This window comes from Monodelphis domestica, chromosome 1 (assembly GCF_027887165.1).
Source record: "Monodelphis domestica isolate mMonDom1 chromosome 1, mMonDom1.pri, whole genome shotgun sequence".
Classification (NCBI taxonomy): Eukaryota; Metazoa; Chordata; class Mammalia; order Didelphimorphia; family Didelphidae; genus Monodelphis; species Monodelphis domestica.
In genome coordinates, this window is record NC_077227.1 from 146,924,130 (window position 1) to 146,947,631 (window position 23,502).

Below are 23,502 nucleotides of genomic sequence, written 5' to 3' on the forward strand. Positions count from 1 at the left end.
GACTCATGCCTGTTAGTCATCAGATTAGGGATTCGTTATTTCCACCAGGGATCTGAAAGCCCTGGATTTCCTCCTGGGGCCGGAGGGAGATGTGGGGTGACAGCCACTCTGTCTCTTGAGCGGAAAGGTGGCAAGATCCGGGCCACACACGCTGGTCAGCACCTCTCGGGCCCAGAAAAGTACCCTTAAGGGGTAATCATCTCTGCCTCAGAAACTTTGGCTTGCCTCAGACTTAAGCACACCCTTAATCCTCCAGTCTCAGTTCATTGGTTGCCAGTAAAGCCAGAAATTATTTGTAAATGAGGAAAATATTTATTTATTAAGCCCTTAGCACTGTGCCTGGCACTCTGTAGGCGCTCTGTAAATATTGTTCTGGTCTCCCAATAAGCAAAGTACTAAGGGAAAGTTTAAAAAGTCCATTCTCAAAAAGCTCACTTTCATAATAGAAGTCATGGAAAAATCCAACCCCTCTGAATCTAGGAAGCAATTAGTAATGTTTGTTGATTTATTGGACAGAGAAAACATTGGTGACACTTGAACTTGACCTTGAAAGGACACTAAGGATTCAGAGTCAGAGATGAGGAAGCCTGTTTCAGGTGTGCATAACCTGTAGCTTTCTCCAAGAAACAACTCGGACTGAGGATGGTACACTGGAATGGCTTGGGTGCAGATAAAGTACTCAAGGCCTCAGGCAGTGAAGAGCCAGGGACTTGGATCCTCTCAAGCAGAGACTAGGGATGTTAGTTTTGGAGAGTGTAACAAGAGTGGCAGGATGAAGATGAGAATGAAAGGGTGTGGAGGAAAACAAGGATGACTCCAAGACTCTGAATCTGTGTACCTGAGAAAAGAGAGGGTGCCCTCTACAGGCACAGAGAAACTTAGAGTGATGAGCAAATTTAGGAGCAAAGAGTTCTCTATGTTGTATCTGTTGTGTTTAAGCAGATGTTGGAATGTAGAGTGAATAATAGGATCACAGATTTAGAGGTAGGAGAGATGTCTCAGGGTTTAAATATTACAAAACCAGTTATCCCCTGATGGATTTTACTATTCACAAATGAATTCCTTACTGAATTGACACTAATTGCAGCATAAGAGTCAAAACACTTCTGACTTCTTTTCCTGTATCCTTAATAATATACTTGCAAATAGTATTAAACAAGACAGCCATTGCATTCCTTTCCAAAACAGAAATTCTATGGTTCCACAATAACAGAAATAACTAGATTTTGCTTTTCGGTTTCATGTTACAGGGCTTTCTCTGAAACATTGCAATATAACTAGATCACTTTTGTACTTTCAATAATAAAATCACTCTTTTAGAATGTCATGATATACTGAATGGTGTTATTATAAAAATTTAATTTAGTACTAAAAATATCACAAATTATCAGTGCACGACAATAGAAATAACTGAAATTTTAAAGTTCACAGGAAGTCAGAGTTCCTCTTTTTTTCTAAAACCTAATTGTCTTGGAATTTGACCTCCAGAAATAAAGTTATCTTTGCTTTCTGTGCAGTTTTTGGCCTCAGCTACTCGAACTTTTGTGAAGATTTTTAATCTTGTTCTAATGAAACTGTGATTAATCCTTTTAAAGATTTGATTGCCTAGAGCAAAAAAGTGTCAAACTCTAGACCTGCAAAACTCAGGAGTTTGAAGTAAATAAAAATATAGGACATTTTGTAGAGTCCTGTCCAACTCTTCATTATCCCATTTAGAATTTTCTTGACAATGAAACTGGAGTGGTTTGCCATTTCCTTCTCTAGCTCATTTAACAGATAAGGAAACTGAGGCAAACAGGGTTAAGTGACTTGTCCAGAGTCACATAGCTAGTAAATCCGAAGTCAGATTTGAATTCAGAAAGATAATTCTTCCTAACTTCAGAACTAGGCACTTTATCCACTGAGCCACCTAAATACACGAAAAAACATTTGTGGCTTTCTAAATTGGTATGAAACCTACAGAAATATGTTTCCATTTGAGTTTGACACCAGCACCTCAAGAAAAATTAATAGTGAACTGAATTATTTATTAGCAGTATTTCTATGTGAAACCATTTCCCGAAACCCCCTAATCTCAAATTGAAGCTACTAGTCTTAAGCCTCAAAGCAATAAGAAATTGGATCTGTCTTTTTTTTTTTTTAAGGCAGGAAGAAGACCTTTATCTATAAATAAAAACATTCTCCCTAAGGTGAACCTAGGACTTCCCCCGCCCCCACATCAAGCCCCCTCCTACTCAGCCACTGCCCAGCAGCCCAGTGGAAGCGCTTCCTCCCTCAAATGTCTGGGGTAAAGGGGCAGCTCACATGTAGCTTGAGGATTGCAGTTTCTCAATCTCTAAAAGGTTTGTCATCACTGGCCTAAGGCCTTTGAAAGCATAAGCCTTCTTTGTCCTTGCTAGACAGACCAAAATTTGGGGTGACCAGGTCCACAATAGGGGAAAGAGCACTGAAAACAATTGAGACAACATATTTTTCTAGCCAAAGACTGCTAAAAGAAGCTGAACTAAATAAGCTTGCTAATGTTTAACTTCTTAACATACCAGAAAAGGGTTGTTCTGCCATATTTCCTTAGCTGGATGAAGTTGTTGGATCTGTACACCTGAAAATTAGCTCTCCATCCTTTCTGTAAAGAAGTAATAGGGGAGGAGTTGAGATTTCTAGGGGAGGAGTTGAGATCTCTAAGCCCACCTCCTCTTAGTCTTTTGCCTAACAAGATTTACATCTAGGTGCTTAATAAATAAATGGTTATTGATTTAAATTCTATGACTGACTGATTCTACCTCCTAACTTTGAATATTCCCTAAAAGTCAATTTTCAGACCTCTGATTTTTCTTGAGTTTAGTTAGCACTTCTATACTGATGATTCCCAAATCTCCATCTTTTTCTGACCTCTCACCTAAATTATAGTGTTTTCTGGGACTAGTAATCTGTCCAGAGGTTTGCCAAATAAATGACTCCACATGTTTTCTTGGGAAAAATTCTTGAGAGGCCTAGAAGAAAAGGTAACTAGAGTATAATGATGTACTTGAAGAGATGGTAGAAAGTAATACAAGTGTATAGCATATCCACTGACTTTGGTTGTGAATCTTATATTGATATGACTAGTAAATGGTTTTAAATTTGTGTTATATTGTGAGCATACTGTTTGTAAAGAATACTCCAATCATTCTTAGGAACAGGTACCAAATGTAAATATACGTCATTGCCAACTATGTCCAAAGGTAGGAACTGAGAAATAGAAACCGGAAGGAGAAGACAGTGTTCAATGCTAAATTATTAATTAACAAGACTGTAAAATTAAATCAGTATTTTCACCTATAACCGCACACAATATACTTGAGCATTGTAGCTAATTCAGACCAAAAGCCATGTCCTAGAATTTTGGTGCAGTGTGAAAGGATATAATAAAACCAATTCTTGGAGGTGAAATTCTTTTTTTTTTTTTTGGTAAGGGTGTGGAGTAAGAAATTAGTGTATTATTCTCAAGGTAATAGTTATTAATATTTGTTAGTAAAGCTAGTTCCCCCCCCCCCATCAAACTCCCTTTGAGACAAGATTACTCCACCACCATCACCCACCATCACCCACCATCCCCCTTCTTCCTGTAGGACACTTTCCTGAGGGGGATTTCAGAACTTGACCTCATCTTAGACCCTTTTGCCCTGGGATTTTCTCTCAGGAAGTCAAGACCTAAAAGGCTGGAATGAGGACTTTGGCCTCCCCCAGCCAATCCAGCCTTGAATTCCTCTTCTCTTTTTATAATATTCCTGTCCTTTATTTCTGAATTAAAACCTCTGTCTCCAGCCATTGTAAAAATGTTATAATCCCTTCAGGGTGGCTTGATTGTATCAGGATTTTCCCATAAATAAGAGTTTTTCTGTGAATTTTTAGCAGTTGTCTTAGGTCAATGTCTTGAAGCAGTGCCCCCAGTTTTCTCTGTAAATCCTGTGTGTATGTGTGTGTGTGTGAGTGTGTAAGTTGTCTTAGGTCAATCACTTGAGACAGTGCCCTCCATTTCTCTCTCTCAGTAAAGCATTATATTTGAAGAGTGCTTAAAGAGGGTGTACTTTGAAATTTTCAAGGTTCCCTCAATTTCCACTTCACACATAAGTAAGGAATACTTAGGTAACTATTGCTACCTATTTTTTATTTTAAAAATGGGCTTCTTAACATTTTTTGTGCCATTTATCCCTTTTAAAGTATGGCAAAACCTATGGACTCCTCAGATAATTGTTTTTCTATGCATAAAATTAGGCACATAGGATTACAGATGAAGCCAATTATATTGAAATATAGTTATCAAGATATTTTCAAGACAAGTTCACATCTTTGGATTGGGAACCCCTGTGTTCCAGTGATTTGATCTGATTATATCTGATCAGATGAAATGGGTACAAAGTAAGTAGGAAGATTTCTGATATCCATTTAAAGTCCCAGACTAAGCAAAGTTCTGCTTGATAACGGTAAAACTGGATTCTTAATAACTCATATTAACTCTGGAAAGCCACTTAAGGAATTAAACTTGTATATGGCTTTACCAATTTGTTGTACTTAAATTTGCAGGACAAATTACATGAGAGTTTTCATTTCAAACTCCACAGTTAGTAATATAAACGAAGTCAGCATTTTTCCCTATTTGCCCAGCATAAAAATTCTTCTGGAGAAGAAGAGAGAAGGACTATTTATGGTTGACTGAACTAGGCAGCTGGTTGCTTCATGGGGAACTGGTTATAGGAATTGACCAATTTCCTCTGTGACTAGCAGCTGCCTACTCCTGTCAGTTATATATAAAACATCTTTTTATGCCAACCAATATGAACTTTTTAGCTGATCATTGCACAAGTACTCTTTGAGATTTGCAACCAGATCTTTTAGAATAGAAAACAGTAATTCCAGTTTTGTTGAATAAGACTCTTTTTTCCAATGGTGTATTATTAAATGTGTTTTAATTGGTACTTTGAAAAAGTACCATTTAGTATTGAAGTATATTATTAAAATATATTTTTTATATGTGAAGAGAATATAGTAACAAAAGTAGTTTAATCTCTTAATAGTTAAGAAAGTAGGGGGCAGCTAGGTGGCCCAGTAGATTGCGAGCCAAGTCTAGAGATGGAAGGTCTGGGTTCAAATGTGACCTCAGATACTTCCTAGCTGTATGACCCTGGGCAAGTCACTTAATCCCCAAGATGGAAGATGAGAGTTTAAAAATAATAATAATAATAATTAAGAAAATACATAATAGCTATCCTACAATGCTTTACCCAAATTATAGGACATCATTATGGAGAGGTATACCTAATTACATTAAAGAATTTATGATCTTGAACATAAATATCTTTTCCTTATTTGATCTTAAAATTCACACTTGGGAATTGAGTTCTTAATCATTTGTTAAATCAGTTGTCTGCTAATTACAAAGCCTTTCTAATTTCTATTATATTTCTAGTTCAAAAGGCATTTTACCTATCACAGTCCCTTTATATATGTAGTTATGATTTTTAACAATTTTTCTACATTATTTCTAGTAATTTTGAATTTAATTTTATCTTAGTGAAATAACTTGACCAAACAAATAAGTGATTTAAGGTAATTTATAAAATGCCTAAAAGAGCAACACTATATACATATAGTGTGCTAAATTTAAAAGTACAGCCTATTTCTTCAAGTTATTATATTTAGAAAAATGCTACAAATACCTGGTTTGACAATGAAGCAGATAGAGAAAAAAATAATAAAAGACATGATCTAAAAACCAATTTTATGTTATATAGTTATATAAAATCGGCATTAACTATAGTATAGATGTCAATTCCAAATCACAATATATAAAATACTTTATTTATAAAGCTAAATTCCAAATCCTTAAAAAAAAAGAAAAGAAAGAAAGAAAAATCCAACTTCTACCAGTAGGCAGTGTTTTAATAATTGGGAAAACTGTTAGTCTTACACAAGGGGGCAGTGTAGATGGCTACTCATGATAGTAATTTGTACAGTTACAGAAAGGTCTCCTCTTGTCCCAAGAATCTTCTTCAGTGCCAGAAATTTTGCCACTAAGGATTATTCCTCTGGATTTTGAAGACATTATGATAAATTATTATCCTGGGAGCTGAAATAGCTGAAACTCTTATTAGCTAACACATTATTTAATTAGTTTAAAAGATTGTACATGTGGGGGAAAATTCTTAGGGGCAGGGCTGGTAGAGAATTGGCAAAAGCAAAGGTAGCAGAGTGTCCAAGACATGTATTACCTTCACTTTTTGCCAAGGTCAGCCTGACTAGTCTTGTTGCTCACAAGTTGCTGGCTCCAGTTCAGTGATCCTTAAACATAAACCTTCATTTGAAGGGGTAGGATAGAGAGGAAAGGTAAAAAGGGAAGTTTCTTGAGACTAAAAGGAGAGAATTAGGAATTTAAAAAAACCAATGTCTTTGAGTTTTATCTCTAACTATGGACCTATTATACAGGCATAATTTAGAGCTATTGGTAATCTTATTGTATTAATTAGTAAGAATTTATTAAGTGCCTACTGTGTGCCAGTCACTGTGCTAAGTTCAGGAGATACAAAAAGAAGCCAGTCTCTGTCCTGAAGGAGTTCATCATCTAAGTGGGAAAACAATAAGCAAATAAATTGTACAAACAAGTTATTTATAGGTTTGTGTAGAGAAAACTACCCATTATTAGGTCCTGTATTTAATTAACAAAAATCTTGGTTGTTATAAAATAAGTATTAAAAAATAAAATTATTTTTTATATTTACTATTATTTTTATTATATAATATATAATAAAATTATATTTACTGTTGTGCAATTTTAAAACAGATATAGTGGGTTCTCTGTAGAATTTAAAACATTCTCTAGTGTCAGCTAGGTAGGATAGTAGACAGAGCACAAGGCCTGGAATCCAGAGGATCTGGGTTCAAATTTGGCATTGGACACTTCCTAGCTATGTCCCCTGAGCAAGTCATCCAGCCCCAATTGCCTAGTCCTCAATTATCCTTCTGTCTTAGAACAGATACTAACACAGAAGATAAGAGTTTGTAGGGAGGGAGGGGAAGCAAAACATTCTCTGAGATGGAAATAGACAACTTCAATTACTAGTGCTTTGGCAAATTTTAGATGCTTTATACCACTCCCCTAATTATAATAATAGCTGGCATTTACATGGTGCTTTACAATTCACAAAGCATTTTCCTCACAACTGCAAGTGCTTGGTAGTGCAAGTATTATGGTTAAGTGACTTTCCTATAGAATTGATATTTAAACCTGGGTCTTCTAGCTCTTAGTCCACTGGATGTTCTACTACAAGCACTTTGTGGATCTATATCTTCCTCCTTTTCTTCTGCATCCTATCTTTTTTCTCCTGTTTTTAACTTTTGCTTCATTTTTTTCCTATATAAGGAGCATGTGGCAGTGGTTTTCATATTTTTAATCTTTAGCACTGCTAGTTACTCTTAGAAATAAGGACTTTGTTGACTCTTGTATGTTGATTAACTATTTTTTCTTACTTTATTATATTCATCTCTAAGGTGCCTCTCAGCTCATTGTGTGGTTCTTTGATTTTTAGTTTCATTTAGCTCTATTCTTCCTGAACACTAAATTCTTTAAAAAGTATCCTAAACTGTTGGTTATACTGACCAAGTTTGACTCTGAAGAAGACATATGAGAACACCTCTCTTCTTTGCAGAAGTGGAGTTGAGTACTTATGGTGAGGGAACATCAAATATATCATTGGATTCAGTCAATGTTTGTTTAACTGAAGGGCTTTTTTTCTCTTTCTTTTCTAGTATTTGTTATTAATGATAATTTTCTGGGTGAGTGAATATATTGGAGAATGAGTGATATAAAAATAAAAGATGTCAATACATTTCCTTGATGTGTTACAGCTTTGATTCAACATAATAGTGCTTTAAGCTTGGGGAATTAGTATTTTATTTAAAAATAAATGCAAAATTAGTTCCCAAAATTATGAATAATTTTTGAAAGCTATGCTAAGTTCTGTATGTCTTAAGTGATCAGATAGTACTTGTCAATTTTTTTACAAAATTGCTTTAACATTCAGTCTCTGTGGAGGCTTTCTCTTGTTTAGCTTTTTGTGTTTCTACTTTACTATCAGACACAACTACTAGGTTAGTTACACTGCTGGCATGCCCTGGTCTGTCCAATTTGTCCTGAATGGACTTAGCAGTCCGAGAATGAGCATGTAAACTTTTGGACCTTACAGATTGGAATCCACCAGGCCTGTGTGGTTTCACAGACAATAAGTTTTCTGTGGTAGTTGCAGTTCTGCCAATAACAGCTAGAGAAGAACGAGAGGCTTTGGGAACTGCTTCTGTAACATCAATTTCATCTTCTGTGTCTGTTAAGTGCTCTTTTTGTTCTGCTTGCATTGCAGCTTCAGAAACATTTAAAGGGAAATCTGTACTATGGGATTGAGAAATTTTCTTTTCTATTTGGTATTTCCATTCTGTAGTCCACTGTTCAACTGTTGTAGGGCATACTTGATCCATAATTGAACTATAATCTGTACTCCAGTTATTAACCCCTCCAATTAGCTTTCTTTCATGGGAAAAAACAAAGCTTCTAGACTTCATAGTTGTCTTTAAAGTTTCATCAGGGTAGTAACGTGTTACTTTTGTTTTGTCTAATGGGTAAGAAATTGCTCCTTCTAACTTTGTCTTGTCTACTTTTAACTGAGTGTTCTGAAAATCTGATCTGGCCTGTCCATTTATAATATCTGTTTGACTTAAGCCTTGGGAAATAATTTCATCATTTTTTGAATTTCCAAATTTTTCATCTTCTTCAGCTGAAATACCAATATTTGGACCAGAGTTTGGTAAATCATTCTGTATATCGCCTAATGTGATCTTACAGCAATCTTGTGTCTTTGATATATTTGTGTTGGATATCATACAAAGGCTTTCCTGACATTCTGGTACCAAATGCATCCTTGATTCCTGACCATCCTTCTCTTCCTTTAGGCGAAATGAACAGGTTTTTTTACGCAATCCAGGACCTGGTGACAGAGGAATGATGCTATCCTCATAAAATAACTCTTCTCCATTGAAATGATATCGATACATGCTATAGCCATCAGAACTATTGATACTACTTTGTCTTAGAAGAAAAGTTGCATCACATTCTGAAGATGCTCTGGAACGTGTTGGTACCAGCTCAGATTTATCAATTCCCGCAAGCTTTTCAAGAGCATTCACCATTCTACTTGATAGTTCTTCCAGTTGAGAGAGTCGAAGGTCCACAGTTTGTAGTGAAGTTTTCATAAAATGTTCTCTTTCATTTACTTCTTCTAACCTCATTGACATGTTTTCAACTCTGTTGAATAGAAAATAATAGACTGAATGTATTAAAAGTTTAAAGAAGTAATATAATATTGTGATTTTTTAGGCTTTTAAAAATCATGAAACATTAAATTAAAATGCTCATCTATGATCATTTCAATTAATAAATAAATAGTTAAGCAACTACTATGTATCAAAAGTGTAAATCTTGAAATTTCTCAGACTTGTGAATGTTAAAAATTTTCCCCAATGGGGAATTCTCAATTGGAACAATTCCCTACTGGGAACATTCCCCATTTTGACTGTGAGAACTCACCAGGATCAGAAATGGGAGGACCTCTACTCCACCCGTACTTAAGACTGCTTTAGGGGAGAAAACTCCTTCCTAAACAATGAAAGTACTTAGATCCATACTTATAATGAGGCAAGGAGTTCTTTGAGCCATGCCTGTTTTTAGAATTGATACAATGGGATGCTAGGTACCTATAAAGGTCGGGCAATTTGTAAACTTGCCAGGAGCAAAGAGGTGAAAACTTATTCAGAGGTTAAAACTTATTCAGAGGTTTTCTCTTGAGGGGATTAGTCGACTCAGCTGTGTTTTCTCTGGTTCAGACTTACTGAGGGGATTAGTCGACCCAGCAGTAATGGGCTGTCCTTTAGAAAACATCTACTGTGATTTGTAGATGGAAGACTTAGGGGAGGTGACATAGGAGAAAACCCCCTATATAAGAAAAAGCAGAATCTCTTGAAGACAATCCTTTTGGAGAAAGGTCTTATGAGGATCGCTTGAGAAAGCTCTTGAGATGATGCTTTAGGAGGCTTTTGGAGGATTTTGGAAGGAAATTCTTTTGGAGATCGCTTGAGAGGAGCTCTTGGAGGAATTCTCTAAGGAGGTCTCTCAAGGGAGGCTGACTCTGGCTGGAACTCCCTATGGGGAGACTCTGTCCCTCTGAATCCCTTACTTGGACAAATCTTATGGTGAGTGATAAAAGACTGACTGACTGATCTCTCTCTCTTAAGACTCAGGTCTAGGCCATGTTGGCTTAAGGCCCTTCATACTTATTCCTTTCTTACTCTTTCTCTCTTTCTTTAATTCCTCATTGTATTATTAATTAAAGTCTCTATAAAACCCAGTTGACTTGGGCATATTCATGATTGGGAATATATTCCCTGGCGACCACCTTATATTTGATTAAAAAACCAAGACACTGTAGTGAAACATATTTTCTGCGATCAAATTTACTCACCCAGTCTTATATCTAGCACAATTTATATCTTCCACCATTTTAACTCACTACAGTTTATATCTTCAGCTATTTTAAATATTTCAAAAGATAACCTTTACCTTCAAGGAACTTACATTCAAATGGATTATATCAGCAATTATCATTGTGATAGCAAAATAACATATAATAAAATCTAAATTACTTTGAAATTCAAAGGACTGAGGGAATGTACTTCCAATTTATCACATTTAGATCATTATATTTTCTAATAAAATAATATTTAGTAAGCTGGGAAATGTTTCCTCAAATCATTCATTATTTTGAATAGATCAATATTGAATTAATGAGGTTATATTCTATAACCAAAGGGGACCACAGTGTCTCTGTTAAATGTTTTTGCTCTAGAACCACTGAGAATTTTCTATAGAATTCTAATATTTCATAGAGCATAGTTTAAATACCACAGATGTAAACCATACAAGATTTACATAACTTCTTAAAGAGCAAAGGAAATGTACAATATAAATTATTTCCATTCTGTTCCCATAGACTCCAGAGACCATGTAGATTGGAATATAAGGTTTTTAGTGGCTCAAAGTTGAGAGCTCCAAGGCAGGTAGAAGACCTGTATCCAGAAGGGAGCTAAAGTGAATAGTTTGGAAGAAAGGGTTATGATGTTTAGCTGGAGAACCAGCTTAGGAAGCAGAACTGAATATCCAGTATGAAATAAGGAGAGGAAGAAAATATGATGTTGGGTAGAAATGTTCAATACCAGATTAATATTTGGGGACTTGAGTTTTACAAAGTTCATGCAACTAACTACATTCATTTTTTAATTCTACTTAAGCATTTTTATGCCAAGCCACCTGAAGCTGGATCCACCTTCCATCTTTCTCTTTATTAGTTGCATGTAGAGATTCTTTGTAGGCAGTTGGAAATGTTGATTCATAAGAGAGGCCAAGACTGAAGCTATATCTATATCTATATTTATATCTATATCTATATCTATATCTATCTATCCATTCATCTATCTATCTAATCTTCATAGAGGAGTGAATCTGAAGTCATTATACAAAAGAAACAAGAACATAATATACCCAAGGGAAATAATCATGTTCAGTATAGGTTTCAAGAAGAAGATAAGGATGTAGCAAGGGAGATATAGAAGGAATGGTTTTGGAGGATGGAGAGGAAACCAAGGTAGTATATCTGTGAAGCTGAGAAAAGATCACTTATCCAATGAGGAAGGGGTGTGTTCAACAGTGTCAAAAGCAGCAGAGATATTAAGGATTATGAGTAATAAAAAAAGGCAACAAGATTTGATGATTAAGAGGTAATCTCAAAGAAAGTAGTTTCCTTAGGCTGGCTGAAGCAGAAGCCAGATTGCAGAGTTGAGAAGAAAGTGATTGGTGAAGTAGTAGATGAATCACATATCACCTTAAATGGACCTTAAAATTACAGTCCAGTACGTACTAATAGAAGGGATAGAAATGACACTTAAAAGAACAGATACAGATAAAGCGAATGGATTGGACCAAGTGTATAGAGAGGAGATCTGTGCCAGAGATAATATAACTATGAGGGGATGGAAGGACCAATTTAAAAATTATCTCAAGGGGGGAAGCTGGTGGCTTAGTGGTTTGAGAGTCAGGTCCATAGAAAGGAGGTCCTGGGTTCAAATGTGACCTCAGATACTTACTAGCTGTGGGACCCTGGTCAAGTCACTTAATCCCCATTGCCTAGTCGTTACCACTTTTCTGCCTTAGACCCAATACCCAGTATTGATTCTAAGATGGAAGCTAAGGGTTTAAAAAAATATCTCAAGGAGGGGAAGATAGCAAAAGAATGGGGAAACATGAGGCACTTACTATTACCCCAAAAGGTGACTCAAAGACCATTAATAAATATCAACCTTTGTTCTGCTCTCTCATCCATATAAAAACTTTATGAAAGGGGGCAGCTGGGTAGCTCAGTGTGTTGAGAGCTAGGCCTAGAGATGGGAGGTCCTAGGTTCAAATCTGGCCTCAGACACTTCCCAGTTGTGTGACCCTGGGCAAGTCACTTGACCCCCATTGCCTAGCCCTTACCACTCTTCTGCCTTGGAGCCAATACACAGTATTGACTCCAAGACGGAAGGTAAGGGTTTTAAAAAAAAAAAAAACTTTATGAAAAACTATAAAAAATCTTTTAGGACAAAAGGGAGCTAAAAGACTGTTTGCCCTTTGATCTAGCCATACCACTGCTGGGTTTATACCCCAAAGAGATCATAAGGAAAAAGACTTGTGCCAAAATATTTACATCTGTACTCTTTGTGGAGGCAAAAAATTGAAAAATGAGGGGATGCTCTTCAATTGGGGAATGACTGAACAAATTGTGGTATATGTTGGTGATGGAATATGATTGTGCTCAAAGGAATAATGAACTGGAGGAATTCTATGTGAATGGGAACAACCTCCAGGAATTGATACAGAATAAAAGGAGCAGAACCAGGAAAACATTATACACAGAGATTGATACACTGTGGTACAATCAAATGTAATAGGCATCTCTACTAGCAGCAATGCAATGATCCAGGACAATTTGGAGGGACTTATGATAAAGAACACTATCCATATTCAGAGGAAGAACTGTGGGAGTAGAAACACAGAAGAAAAACAACTGCTGGATCACATGGGCTGATGGGGATATAGACTCTAAACAATCATCCTAGTGTAAATAATAATATGGAAATAAGTCTTGATCAATGATACATGTAAAACCCAGTGGAACTGTGCAATGGCTATGGGAGAGGGTGGGGAAGGGGAGGGAAAGAACATGAATATTGTGACCATGGGAAAATATTATAAATTAATTAATTTTTTAAAATTTCAAAATTAAAAAAATTAAAAAAGAATAATTGGAGTAAAGAAATCAAGGATAGCCTTGATGAGTCTATTAGTAGACAATGAGGAGGCTATCATAAACAATATGCAAAAATGGACTCTATCTTTACCATTAACTGAAAAAGAGAATTTAACCTTTTTACTTATGGTTCATTACAAAACAGCATTTCATTCGGTAGAACAGAACATTGTTTCACAGATTCTTTCACAGTATATTTCTCATCCATACATTAAATTATTCCAGATTACTTGAAAGATCTAAAAATAGAAATAAACTTGTTCAATGGCTCTCTGATAAGAAGTTAAACTGAAGGATGTATGTTTGCTAAAGGTATTTGTTATTTTGATGGAAGAGATTCATTGAAGGTTTTTGTCAAGTACTTCAGATGCTCCTATTTTTGGATAATAAAATTGATTGTATGAAGTTCCATATTGAAAGGAATTTGGATTTTCCATTAACATGAGAAAGATTTAGTGGATGAAGAATGTCTGTTGCACAGATTTGGATAGACACTCTCTGTAGCTTGTCAAACAGTATGTCTCTCTCTAGAATAGACAAAATAGACAACCTGTTGGGCCCAGAGTGCTAAAGCTGAATTGTTCTCAGGACATTTACAAAACTCTTCCCATGAAAGTAAAGGCCTGTCTTCTAAATGCCAATATTTTACTGGAGTCTTTGTATGGTTACAAGACATGAAATGTAAATGACTCCCCAAAACTAAAAATTAGTATCATACAGAAGGTGTGAAAGGTGTGAGCAAGCTGCAACATATAACTAATAAGAATTCAGATGTCATCAAAGAACCATATTACAATTAGAGAAAGTGGATTGATAGTGTGGCAAAGTTGAGAGATGGAAGATGGACAGAATTCTTCAGTGGTATCCTTCTAATGCTGAAAAATAGGCAACAAATTTAAGTAAGAAAAAAAGCAATAAAAACCTCCCTCAGATTGTATTCATCTTCATTGCAAATTTTTGAGAGAAAATAGATGATGAATATATTGGGTAAGGATAAACAGTTTACCAACTACATATTTGGAAGAAAATGAAGAATCAATAAGATCATAGGTTCAGTTGAAATGGCATTGAGTTTCTTGTAGAAAGCGCCTGGATTACCAATTTTTTACCTAAAATAAGGGGGGGGGGGATTTGTTTTCGTGGCAGTTTGTTCAATTTGAATTGTCATCTCTCAGTTTTTCAGTCTTTTCATTCTGCCTAAGAAATGTAAAACCTGCTGTAATAAGAAGGAATTTTTTTTCTACTCTTCTCTTTAGAAAAAGAATCATAATACACCACCCACAACTTTTTCAGAGACTGAGAGCTACTTGTATGACTTAACTTTTCATACTGTAACTAAAGTTGTTTTGCTGTTTTTGTCAAGTTGCCCCAGAAATAGCTTTGGATTGAATTTCATTGACTGATTTTTGCCTCCACTAACATCCTATCCCATTACTACGCCATGGAGTTGCCCTTCTGGTTCTTTTATTTGAGGGGTATTGCCTCTGGCTTGACCCACAGATTGGGACAATAGGGAGTATCCAACCTGTGATGGACTGATTCAAGATTGGGAAAGGGAATTTTTATTCCCTTTGTCTATTTTAAGTTAATCAATCAAGAACTTAAAGTACTCCTACTTAACACTTAGTAAGTCACTAACAGAAAAAGTTCACACCCTTGTAGATTTTAAAATTAATATACAATAACTCCAAATATTATATTTAATAAAAATTTGTTCATAAAAATGTTAGAATAAAATAGGACCTAACTAACAATAGAGCAGGAGGGAGGAGTTACCAAAACTTTTATATAAATGTGACCATGTGATGTGGAGAAGGGAAAGGTATGCTAGGAGATTAAAAAGAATTCTGAGAGATAGAGTACAAAGGTACAAGATTTTTTCTAATTACACTTCCCCTGTGATCCTCTGGGAGACCAGTCTCCCCAAAGGAATCATTTTAAACATAACCAACTTATAAATTGCAATAATTTGTGGATAAAAGGGAAAGAGAACAAAACCAATGATTGCTAGGCACATTGACAAAAAGTCAATTTGGGGGCAGTCCCCTTTGGCATAAGAGTATACATTCGAAATAAATGCATTTAACCCTGCCAAGTTTAACTTAGCACATCCCAAAATTCACTCTGGATCTTCTGGTGCAGCATGTGGTCTCTGCAGGTATTTTTGTTGCACCTTCTCCAAAAAATGCACCTTCTGGATTCGAGGAGGTAGTCTCTTGTTCTAAATTAGGCTCAAATTCAAATAAAAGTTCACAACAATAACATAGTACTCCCCCCAAACACAGGGATCACTCAGGGATGCATGGCTAAGTTATGAGGTATATGAATCAATTGGCAAAAGAAAATAAAAAACATAAAAAAAAACTAAATAAAAGGAAAAAAGTAACTTGTGGGTGATATATAAAATATCAAAGTCTTATGTCTAAAAAAATTTTTAAGGAAAAATAAACCTATAACAGGTCCTTGAATCAGGGCCTAAATAAAGTGATTTATGTAATTATCCACTTACCTAATCAGTAACCAGTACTACAGAAAGTTTTCCACACTATGAAAGACAGAAAAGGGACCAGATTTCATCAGCAAATTGGGAAATAGCATTTCTTGGTTTGATTTTTCCTTTTCTCTCAGGGATACTGGAGCCAGGATGGCAGCCAAAGTTAGGTGCTTGGTATAATGTGGGGCTTAGGGAAGACCTGCCTCTGACATGTCAAGATAGCCACAACTTCAAACCCCATTGTCTTGGCTCAAAATTTTATCAGTCCCACTGGGATTGGTGGGTCGCTTTGACCTTATGCTTGATTGGTACTATGAAAGTTAGCTTTGTGCATTTTTGGCACTTTGCAGTGGCTTTTTTATATTCCCTTCTCCTGGAATCAGACAGAATCATTAAGCAAAGTCCCATAATTTTTTAAACAATTAATGGCATTTGTTCTATAGTCTAAAGCTTTTTGGATATACATTGATATTAGGGTTAATGGACATTTTAAAACTTATATTACTACAAAATTTAAAAAAAAACTTTTTAACACTGGTAACATGCTCTTCGAGTTCAAAAAAGGAGAGAAAAAATAAAACTCAAATACAGTATTGCACATACCAGGAAGAAAAATAAAATGTAAAAATGTTAATATCTATATCTATATCTATATATATATCTTACAATCAATGGCACACTCTGTCAGCCAAGGAAAGGTAGAATACAAAGGTTTCTCACACAAAAATGAGATTCCTTTCCTTTTTCAACTTGACCATGAACCACTGTGTGAGTGCAAATGATTTTCACAAAGTAACAGCTTTATAAAATGATAGTATAGTAGATAATGCACATTTAAAGAAGTAACAAAATTCCTAATAGCCCAGTTAATGACAATTGCAAACAAAACCACTATTAAATAGGATTAACATGAGTCTTTATATAGCTACTTGCTGTGTGACATTTAAAAAAGTTATGAACTGATCTATACTTGTAACAAGTTTTACAGATATAGCAATTATTTCAACCTTGGCAAAGATATTTTTAACAAAGTCTATTACTGCTATTATGCCAAAATTTCGCAGAGGAGTCCAGAAAAAACAACAACAACCAAAAAAGAACCCCACCTCTTTGTACTGCAGAAGCTACTTAGGCTTCCTGCTTTATATAAAACTTTTGTGTCAGGAACTTCTGTTTTGTTCTCTACCTTTAATTCAACATTACTTTTAATATCTATATCTTTATCTATATCTATCTATCTATCTATCTATCTATCTATCTATCTATCTATACTGAAGACTCCTTTAAAGCAATTGAGATATTTAGCTCATTACATTCTTCAAAGTTTGCATACAATTGTAACCAGTTTTGATGGAGTCCAACCATCATCTCTATGTGTCAATTAACAAAGGCAAAATGAAAGAAAAAGGCCATATAGACAACATGTGACCTCAATGGATCTGGTGACAACCTCAGTCTCCCTAAGGACTTTTAGTTTTTTCCACTGAAAAGGATTTGTGCAAGGTGTTTATGGGCTTTCACAATGATATGTTCTTTAGTATAGTGATAGGGGAAAGGTACAAATCAAGATCATGTAATAGAATATATCTTATATCCCAAACACAGTATATTAAAATGATTCAGTGTAACAGAAAGATATTGATTAGATTAAAAGAAAATTAAAGCAATCAGCAAAATATATTAAGCATTGACAGGGTATAGGCAGTGAATTCAAAAAATCCTTTTCTCCAGTTCCAATAGACTTGTTCACTTTTCAGAAGGGAACAAACTGAAAATATTTAGCAAGCAATAAAACAATGAAGTCTGAAAAGGTTTAAAATTCACCTCCAGATCTCATTAAGGTTTCTTCCCCTCCCTAGTATTTATCATTCATTTGCATTTCTTTTGTCACCTGTCTGGAGTTCCTCAGAGACACACTGGGAAGAATCTCTATTCTTTATGTTGAGAGCATTTAAGATTTTCAAAACTTCATCAAAATATTTATATTTAACTAATATTACAATAATTATATAATTATTAATTATTAATATTTTATATTCAATTATAATTAATAATATATAATAAATAAAAATATAAACAATTAATTAAAAAATAATAAATAACTAATATTTAGTTATCATTTAATTTCGCTTTTTTCTCTTTAAGCCATGGAAGTGAGAGATGTTAGCCTGATTTTACCAACTGAAATGAACAATCATATACAAATAGTCTTTAGAATTAATTTAACCTTTTAAATTTCATTTCTTTAAGGAATCATTTTCAATATTGAAATCTATCATCTTCAGCATTATATTTTGGATGAGTCCTTATAAGTTAAGGATTAAATAGCTCTACCAACTCAGTTTACATGAATCATTGATGGTCTGTCACCAGTCAGTATTTTATCACTGAGATGCAAAATGAGTAGAAACAATCTGTATATCTATATACAGACCCACTTTTCTTCTGGGTACTCAATTTGAATTTGATATGTCTAACTTTTAAAGTGCTTTAACTTTTAAAATGTTATTTTAAAAATTTCAGCAAAACCTTCAATTTGAATAATATTCAGGTATATTATGTTATGACTTCCAAGACTATATGCAAACTAATAATAAAGTATTTTGATTTATATTTGCACTGTATCAGATCCAAATTGCATGACTTTCAGAAGTATGTGAAACCTAGAACTTTAAAGTCCTATAGTAAGCATATTATTAAAATTCGTTTCATGTATAGTCACCTTTTCATGTGCAGTGATCTTAATTCACCTGCAGGGCATTCTGTAAATTATATAGAAACATTTCTTTAATAACAGGGCCAAATGTTAACACAAAATAACATAATATAGTAGTTGATCCCTGAAGAAACCCATGCTTTAGAATCTCATAGCTCTGTGTACTTGAGGTCTAAGACTATTTTCACCCTTCAATTATGTACCAGATTTGTAGACAGTAATGTTCTCATCCACTATAAAATACACAAACTGGTTATTTTTGTTTCTTTCCATTTCCTTATGTAGGACTTGCCTCTCCAATTCTGTAATTGTAGTTTTCATTTGTTCAAAACTAAAGAAAAACTAGTAGTAAAAAAAAAAAAAGCTTTTAGTGTCAGAATCAGAGTACATTTTAAATTTCTTAACTCCTCTAACCCATTTTTTCCTAGATAATGTATTTGTTGCAGTTGATAGATTATTTTAAACCAGTTTTAATCTGAAAATGATGAATTTTTATCCATCTTTTTTGAGAGAATAACAAAAAAATTATCTTAGTAAATATTAATTCACCGAGAAAAGCACTAAGAAGAGGGGAAGGAAAGAGAGGGATCAAGCTTAATTTCTTTTGAGTACTTAAATTCTACTAAGAATAGCTGAAATTCATTTAGTGCTTTAAGGTTTACAAAGTGATTCTTATTTTACTGTTACAAAAACCCTATGAAGTAGGTACTATAGGTATTGTTATTTCCATTTTACAATGAGAAAATAGACTGAGAGAGGTCAGATGCCTTGAGAATGATCATATGGATGGAAAATATGAGAAATAAGATTTAAAGACAATTCTTTCTTAAATTCCTAGTCCAATGTTTTGTTCACTATTCCACTCTGTAGGTTATTCATTCATTCATTCATTCATTCAACAAACAATTTTTAAGCATCTATTATATTCAATGACTATGTATTGGGGAAGATACAAAGATAAATAAAACAGGATCATTATCTTCGAGGAGATTACATCCTATAAAAAAGATGAATACAACTCATATTAGAATGTGTTAAATCCATAAGTAGGGGTATAAAATGTTATGAACTCAGATGAGAGAGAAATTGCTTATAACTTATATAAAGTAAATGTCTTTATAAGTGACTTCAAAACCTATTTACTGTTCTCCTTTACCACTCTGTTTTGCCATTTATCCTGGGTATTTTCAATATCTATATTCACAGCTTTTTCCTATGACTCCCTTGTTACTCACTAAATGGAAACCATCATTAACATCCTAGAAGTCTTTACTCTCTTAATTTTTAATTCCTAACTGTTACATCAACATATTTATAAGCTCCCATAGCCCATATTCATTTACGCTCTTAGGCCAAGAGGTTTAATCGGAGAAAGTCATGAAACCATATTGACATGGCCCACTACAGATTCATGCTATTAATTATTTATCAATTTTAGGATATATCCCACAATAGGTATTCCCAATATTCTAAAAATATATATTTTAAAACTTTTGCTTTCTGCCTTATCAGTTATAAGACAAAAGAGTGGCAAGGACTAGGCAATTGGGGTTAAGTGACTTGCCTAGGGTGACACAGCTAGGAAGTGTCTGAGATCAGATTTGAATCCAGGTCCTCTTGATTCCAGGCTTGGCATTCTGTCCACTGTGCTACCTAGTTGCCTTGCTAACCTTTCACATTTTATTCAAATCTTTCTTTTCTCACATGTAACCAAGGTGTCTCTGGGCATGCCCAGTTCTCCTAACATGGAGATACCCTTGAAGAACCCTTTGTGATGCCCATTTTACCTAACATAAAGCCCATTTCATCTATGACTTGGACAGGTTTAGCTTCCTTTGATTGGCTTTCTATGCATTTAAAGTTGGTGAGACTGAGCTGTTCCTTTCTTTTTGCTTCACTCTTATGAGCTGTATCTAGAGGATAAAGATTGTGAAGAGTGAATCAAACTCTCTTTGTCTATTAATCAACAATGTTTAGGTTAATCAATCAAAAACATAAGTACACCTACTTAATACCTTACCAGTCACTAAGTATGAGATTTCACAAGTTACTTGCTAGAGTGAGTGACAACTCCAGAGGCCAACACCCTCCCCCCCCCCCAGGCAAATTGAAAGATTGTGATTGGTTCCCATAAAGTGGAGGAGTGACAGTAAGTGACCTTGAGAAGACTACTTTTAAAAGACCAGCTGAAGGATTCAGTCATTTTCTCTGCACTGGTGAGCAGGACTGGAGGAGGAGACTCTTTCCCTGGATCCTGTGTTGGCTTGCAGTGGTGAGTGGAGTGATTCCTTCCTTGGTTCTTCCATGAGGAGACCCTCTCTGTTTTTTGGTGCTTTGGTGGGATGAGTTCTGGTGATATTCATGGTGGTCTTAGCCTCATGTGCACTGAAGGTGCTCTGCAGATTCTTCAGTGTCTCCTGGCTCTTTGGATTTTGGCTTCCTAATTAGGACTTTGGATTCTGGTGAGATTGGTTTTTGGATTCACATTTGTAGTCTGGAGACATTAGGATTAAACTCAGGGTATTGGTAGCTAGGCAGTACTTTCTGTCTCTTTATCTATATTTTTCCAATTCACTCTTTCCACCTCTGTAAATAAAGCTGCTAAAAGTCATTTTGACTAAAGCAGTAATATTTTTTAATTGGTAACCACAATATTATTTTAGAATTCTCATATTTAGCATAAAACCTAAATTTAAATTCTTATAAGGTCATTGTTCACTTAAAGCATCAGTACCATGAACTGTGAAAGGGGAAGGACTGTTTCCCCTGCTCCCTATCTTTTATATTATCCTCTACTCCCTGAGAAATGTGTCTAGGGATATTTGTTTCTGTGGCATGTTGTTTGGCCTCATTTTCAGGAGCTAGAGGTAAGAGTTTAAGCCATGGTGACTTGAAAGTGGCTAGCATGAAAGCCCAGAGAAACCTGAGTGCCTAGAATTTGAGCCCAAGGTGAGGTTTTGGGACTTTAAATTGGGCTGTGCTTTATAGAAACAGAGATAAAATATGAACTTATGTCTTTTCCCCTCTGCAGAGACAGATGTGCAGGAGAGAGGAAGATTATGCCTTCCACATGTTGGGGAAGTAAGTTTGTAGGTTTGTAATTAGACTTTTTTGAAAAAAAATTTTCTGTAAAAATGAATCTATTAGTTAGTAGTTAATGAAACTAAGGTACAGGGGACCATCACTTCATTCATGTGGAGGAAGAACTTTCATTGGTGGTTGGAACCATCTGCAAAGAGCCTAGACACCTCCTAATCTCTTTAAGGGTCTTGGAGAAGTGAACTGTTGAAATCTAACCTATCTGGCCTTCTAGGCAATGGGGACCAGGGTGGTCTATGTCACATATATTATCCTGATTCTCATACTTGTTTTGTCTCCCCAGGAACTGACTTTTTCCTTTTTCTGGAGAAGACTAATACTATGATTAATGACTTCTTTCTTCTCTCTAAAATCTGTTTCTACCCATCTTTTATCTTGTCCTTTTTTAGAGGTAGAAATGGTTTCCTTCACAAGATCAAGTATGTCTTCAATCCAATAACTTTTTCTCCAAGAACTTGCCCCTTAAATTATAGACTCTGTCCAATGTCTTTAATTTTTCACTTGCCACCAGCTCTAGTGCTATGCCATATATATGTATATAGATAGATATAGATATATAGAAAGAATAGACATACACATACATATGTTTTCATATATAAATTTTCAATTATATATATATTCACACACATAAGCATATGAAAAATCTTCTTGTGACCCGCACATTTTTGAGATTTATAGGGTAACTATAATATCTAGCATTTCAGGTGAAACCAAAATGAATAAATATAAATCCACAGTATATAGCAATGATACTTTTTTTGTAAACATTATTTTATTTGGTCATTTCCAAACATTATTCATTGGAAACAAAAATCATTTTCTTTTCCTCCCCCCTCCCCCACCTCTCCCATAGCGGACGCATGATTCCACTGGGTATCACATGTGTTCTTGACTCGAACCCATTTCCGTGTTGTTGGTATTTGCATTAGAAGGTTCATTTAGAGTCTCTCCTCAGTCATATCCCTCCACCCCTGTAGTCAAGCAGTTGCTTTTCATCGGTGTTTTTACTCCCACAATTTATCCTCTGCTTGTGGATAGTGTTTTTTAGATCCCTGCAGATTGTTCAGGGACGTTGCATTGTCCCTAATGGAGAAGTCCATTACCTTCGATTGTACCACAGTGTATCAGTCTCTGTGTATAATCATTTCCTGGTTCTGTTCCTTTTGTTGTGCATCACTTCCTGGAGGTTGTTCCAGACTCCATGGAATTCCTCCACTCTATTATTCCTTTTAGCACAATAGTATTTCATCACCAACATATACCACAATTTGTTCAGCCATTCCCCAATTGAAGGGCATCCCCTCATTTTCCAATTTTTGGCCACCAGAAGGAGTGCAGCTATGAATATTCTTGTACAAGTCTTTTTCCTTATTATCTCTTTGGGGTACAAACCCAGCAGTGCTATGACTGGATCAAAGGGCAGACAGTCTTTTATTGCCCTTTGGGCATAGTTCCAAATTGCCCTCCAGAATGGTTGGATCAATTCACAACTCCACCAGCAATGAATTAGTGTCCCTACTTTGCCACATCCCCTCCAGCATTCATTACTTTCCATAGCTGTCATGTTAGCCAATCTGCTAGGTGTGAGGTGATACCTCAGAGTTGTTTTGATTTGCATCTCTCTAATTATAAGAGATGTAGAGCACTTTTTCATGTGCTTATTAATAGTTTTGATTTCTTTGGCTGAGAACTGCCTGTTCATGTCCCTTGCCCATTTATCAATTGGAGAATGGCTTGATTTTTTGTACAATTGATTTAGCTCTTTCTAAATT

The 23,502-nt window shown here is 35.2% G+C and overlaps 1 protein-coding gene across 1 annotated transcript in view; it reads right to left on the reverse strand.

Moving 5' to 3' along the window:
- Positions 1–6,692: 6,692 nt before the first annotated feature.
- The window catches only part of TRPM1 (transient receptor potential cation channel subfamily M member 1), a 101,935-nt gene continuing 85,125 nt past the window's right edge, over positions 6,693–23,502 (reverse strand). The window contains exon 27 of the mRNA XM_056815648.1: positions 6,693–9,328. Within this exon, the coding sequence (XP_056671626.1) occupies positions 8,047–9,328 (1,282 nt within the window). The 3' untranslated portion in view covers positions 6,693–8,046. The remainder of the gene's footprint in view (positions 9,329–23,502) is intronic.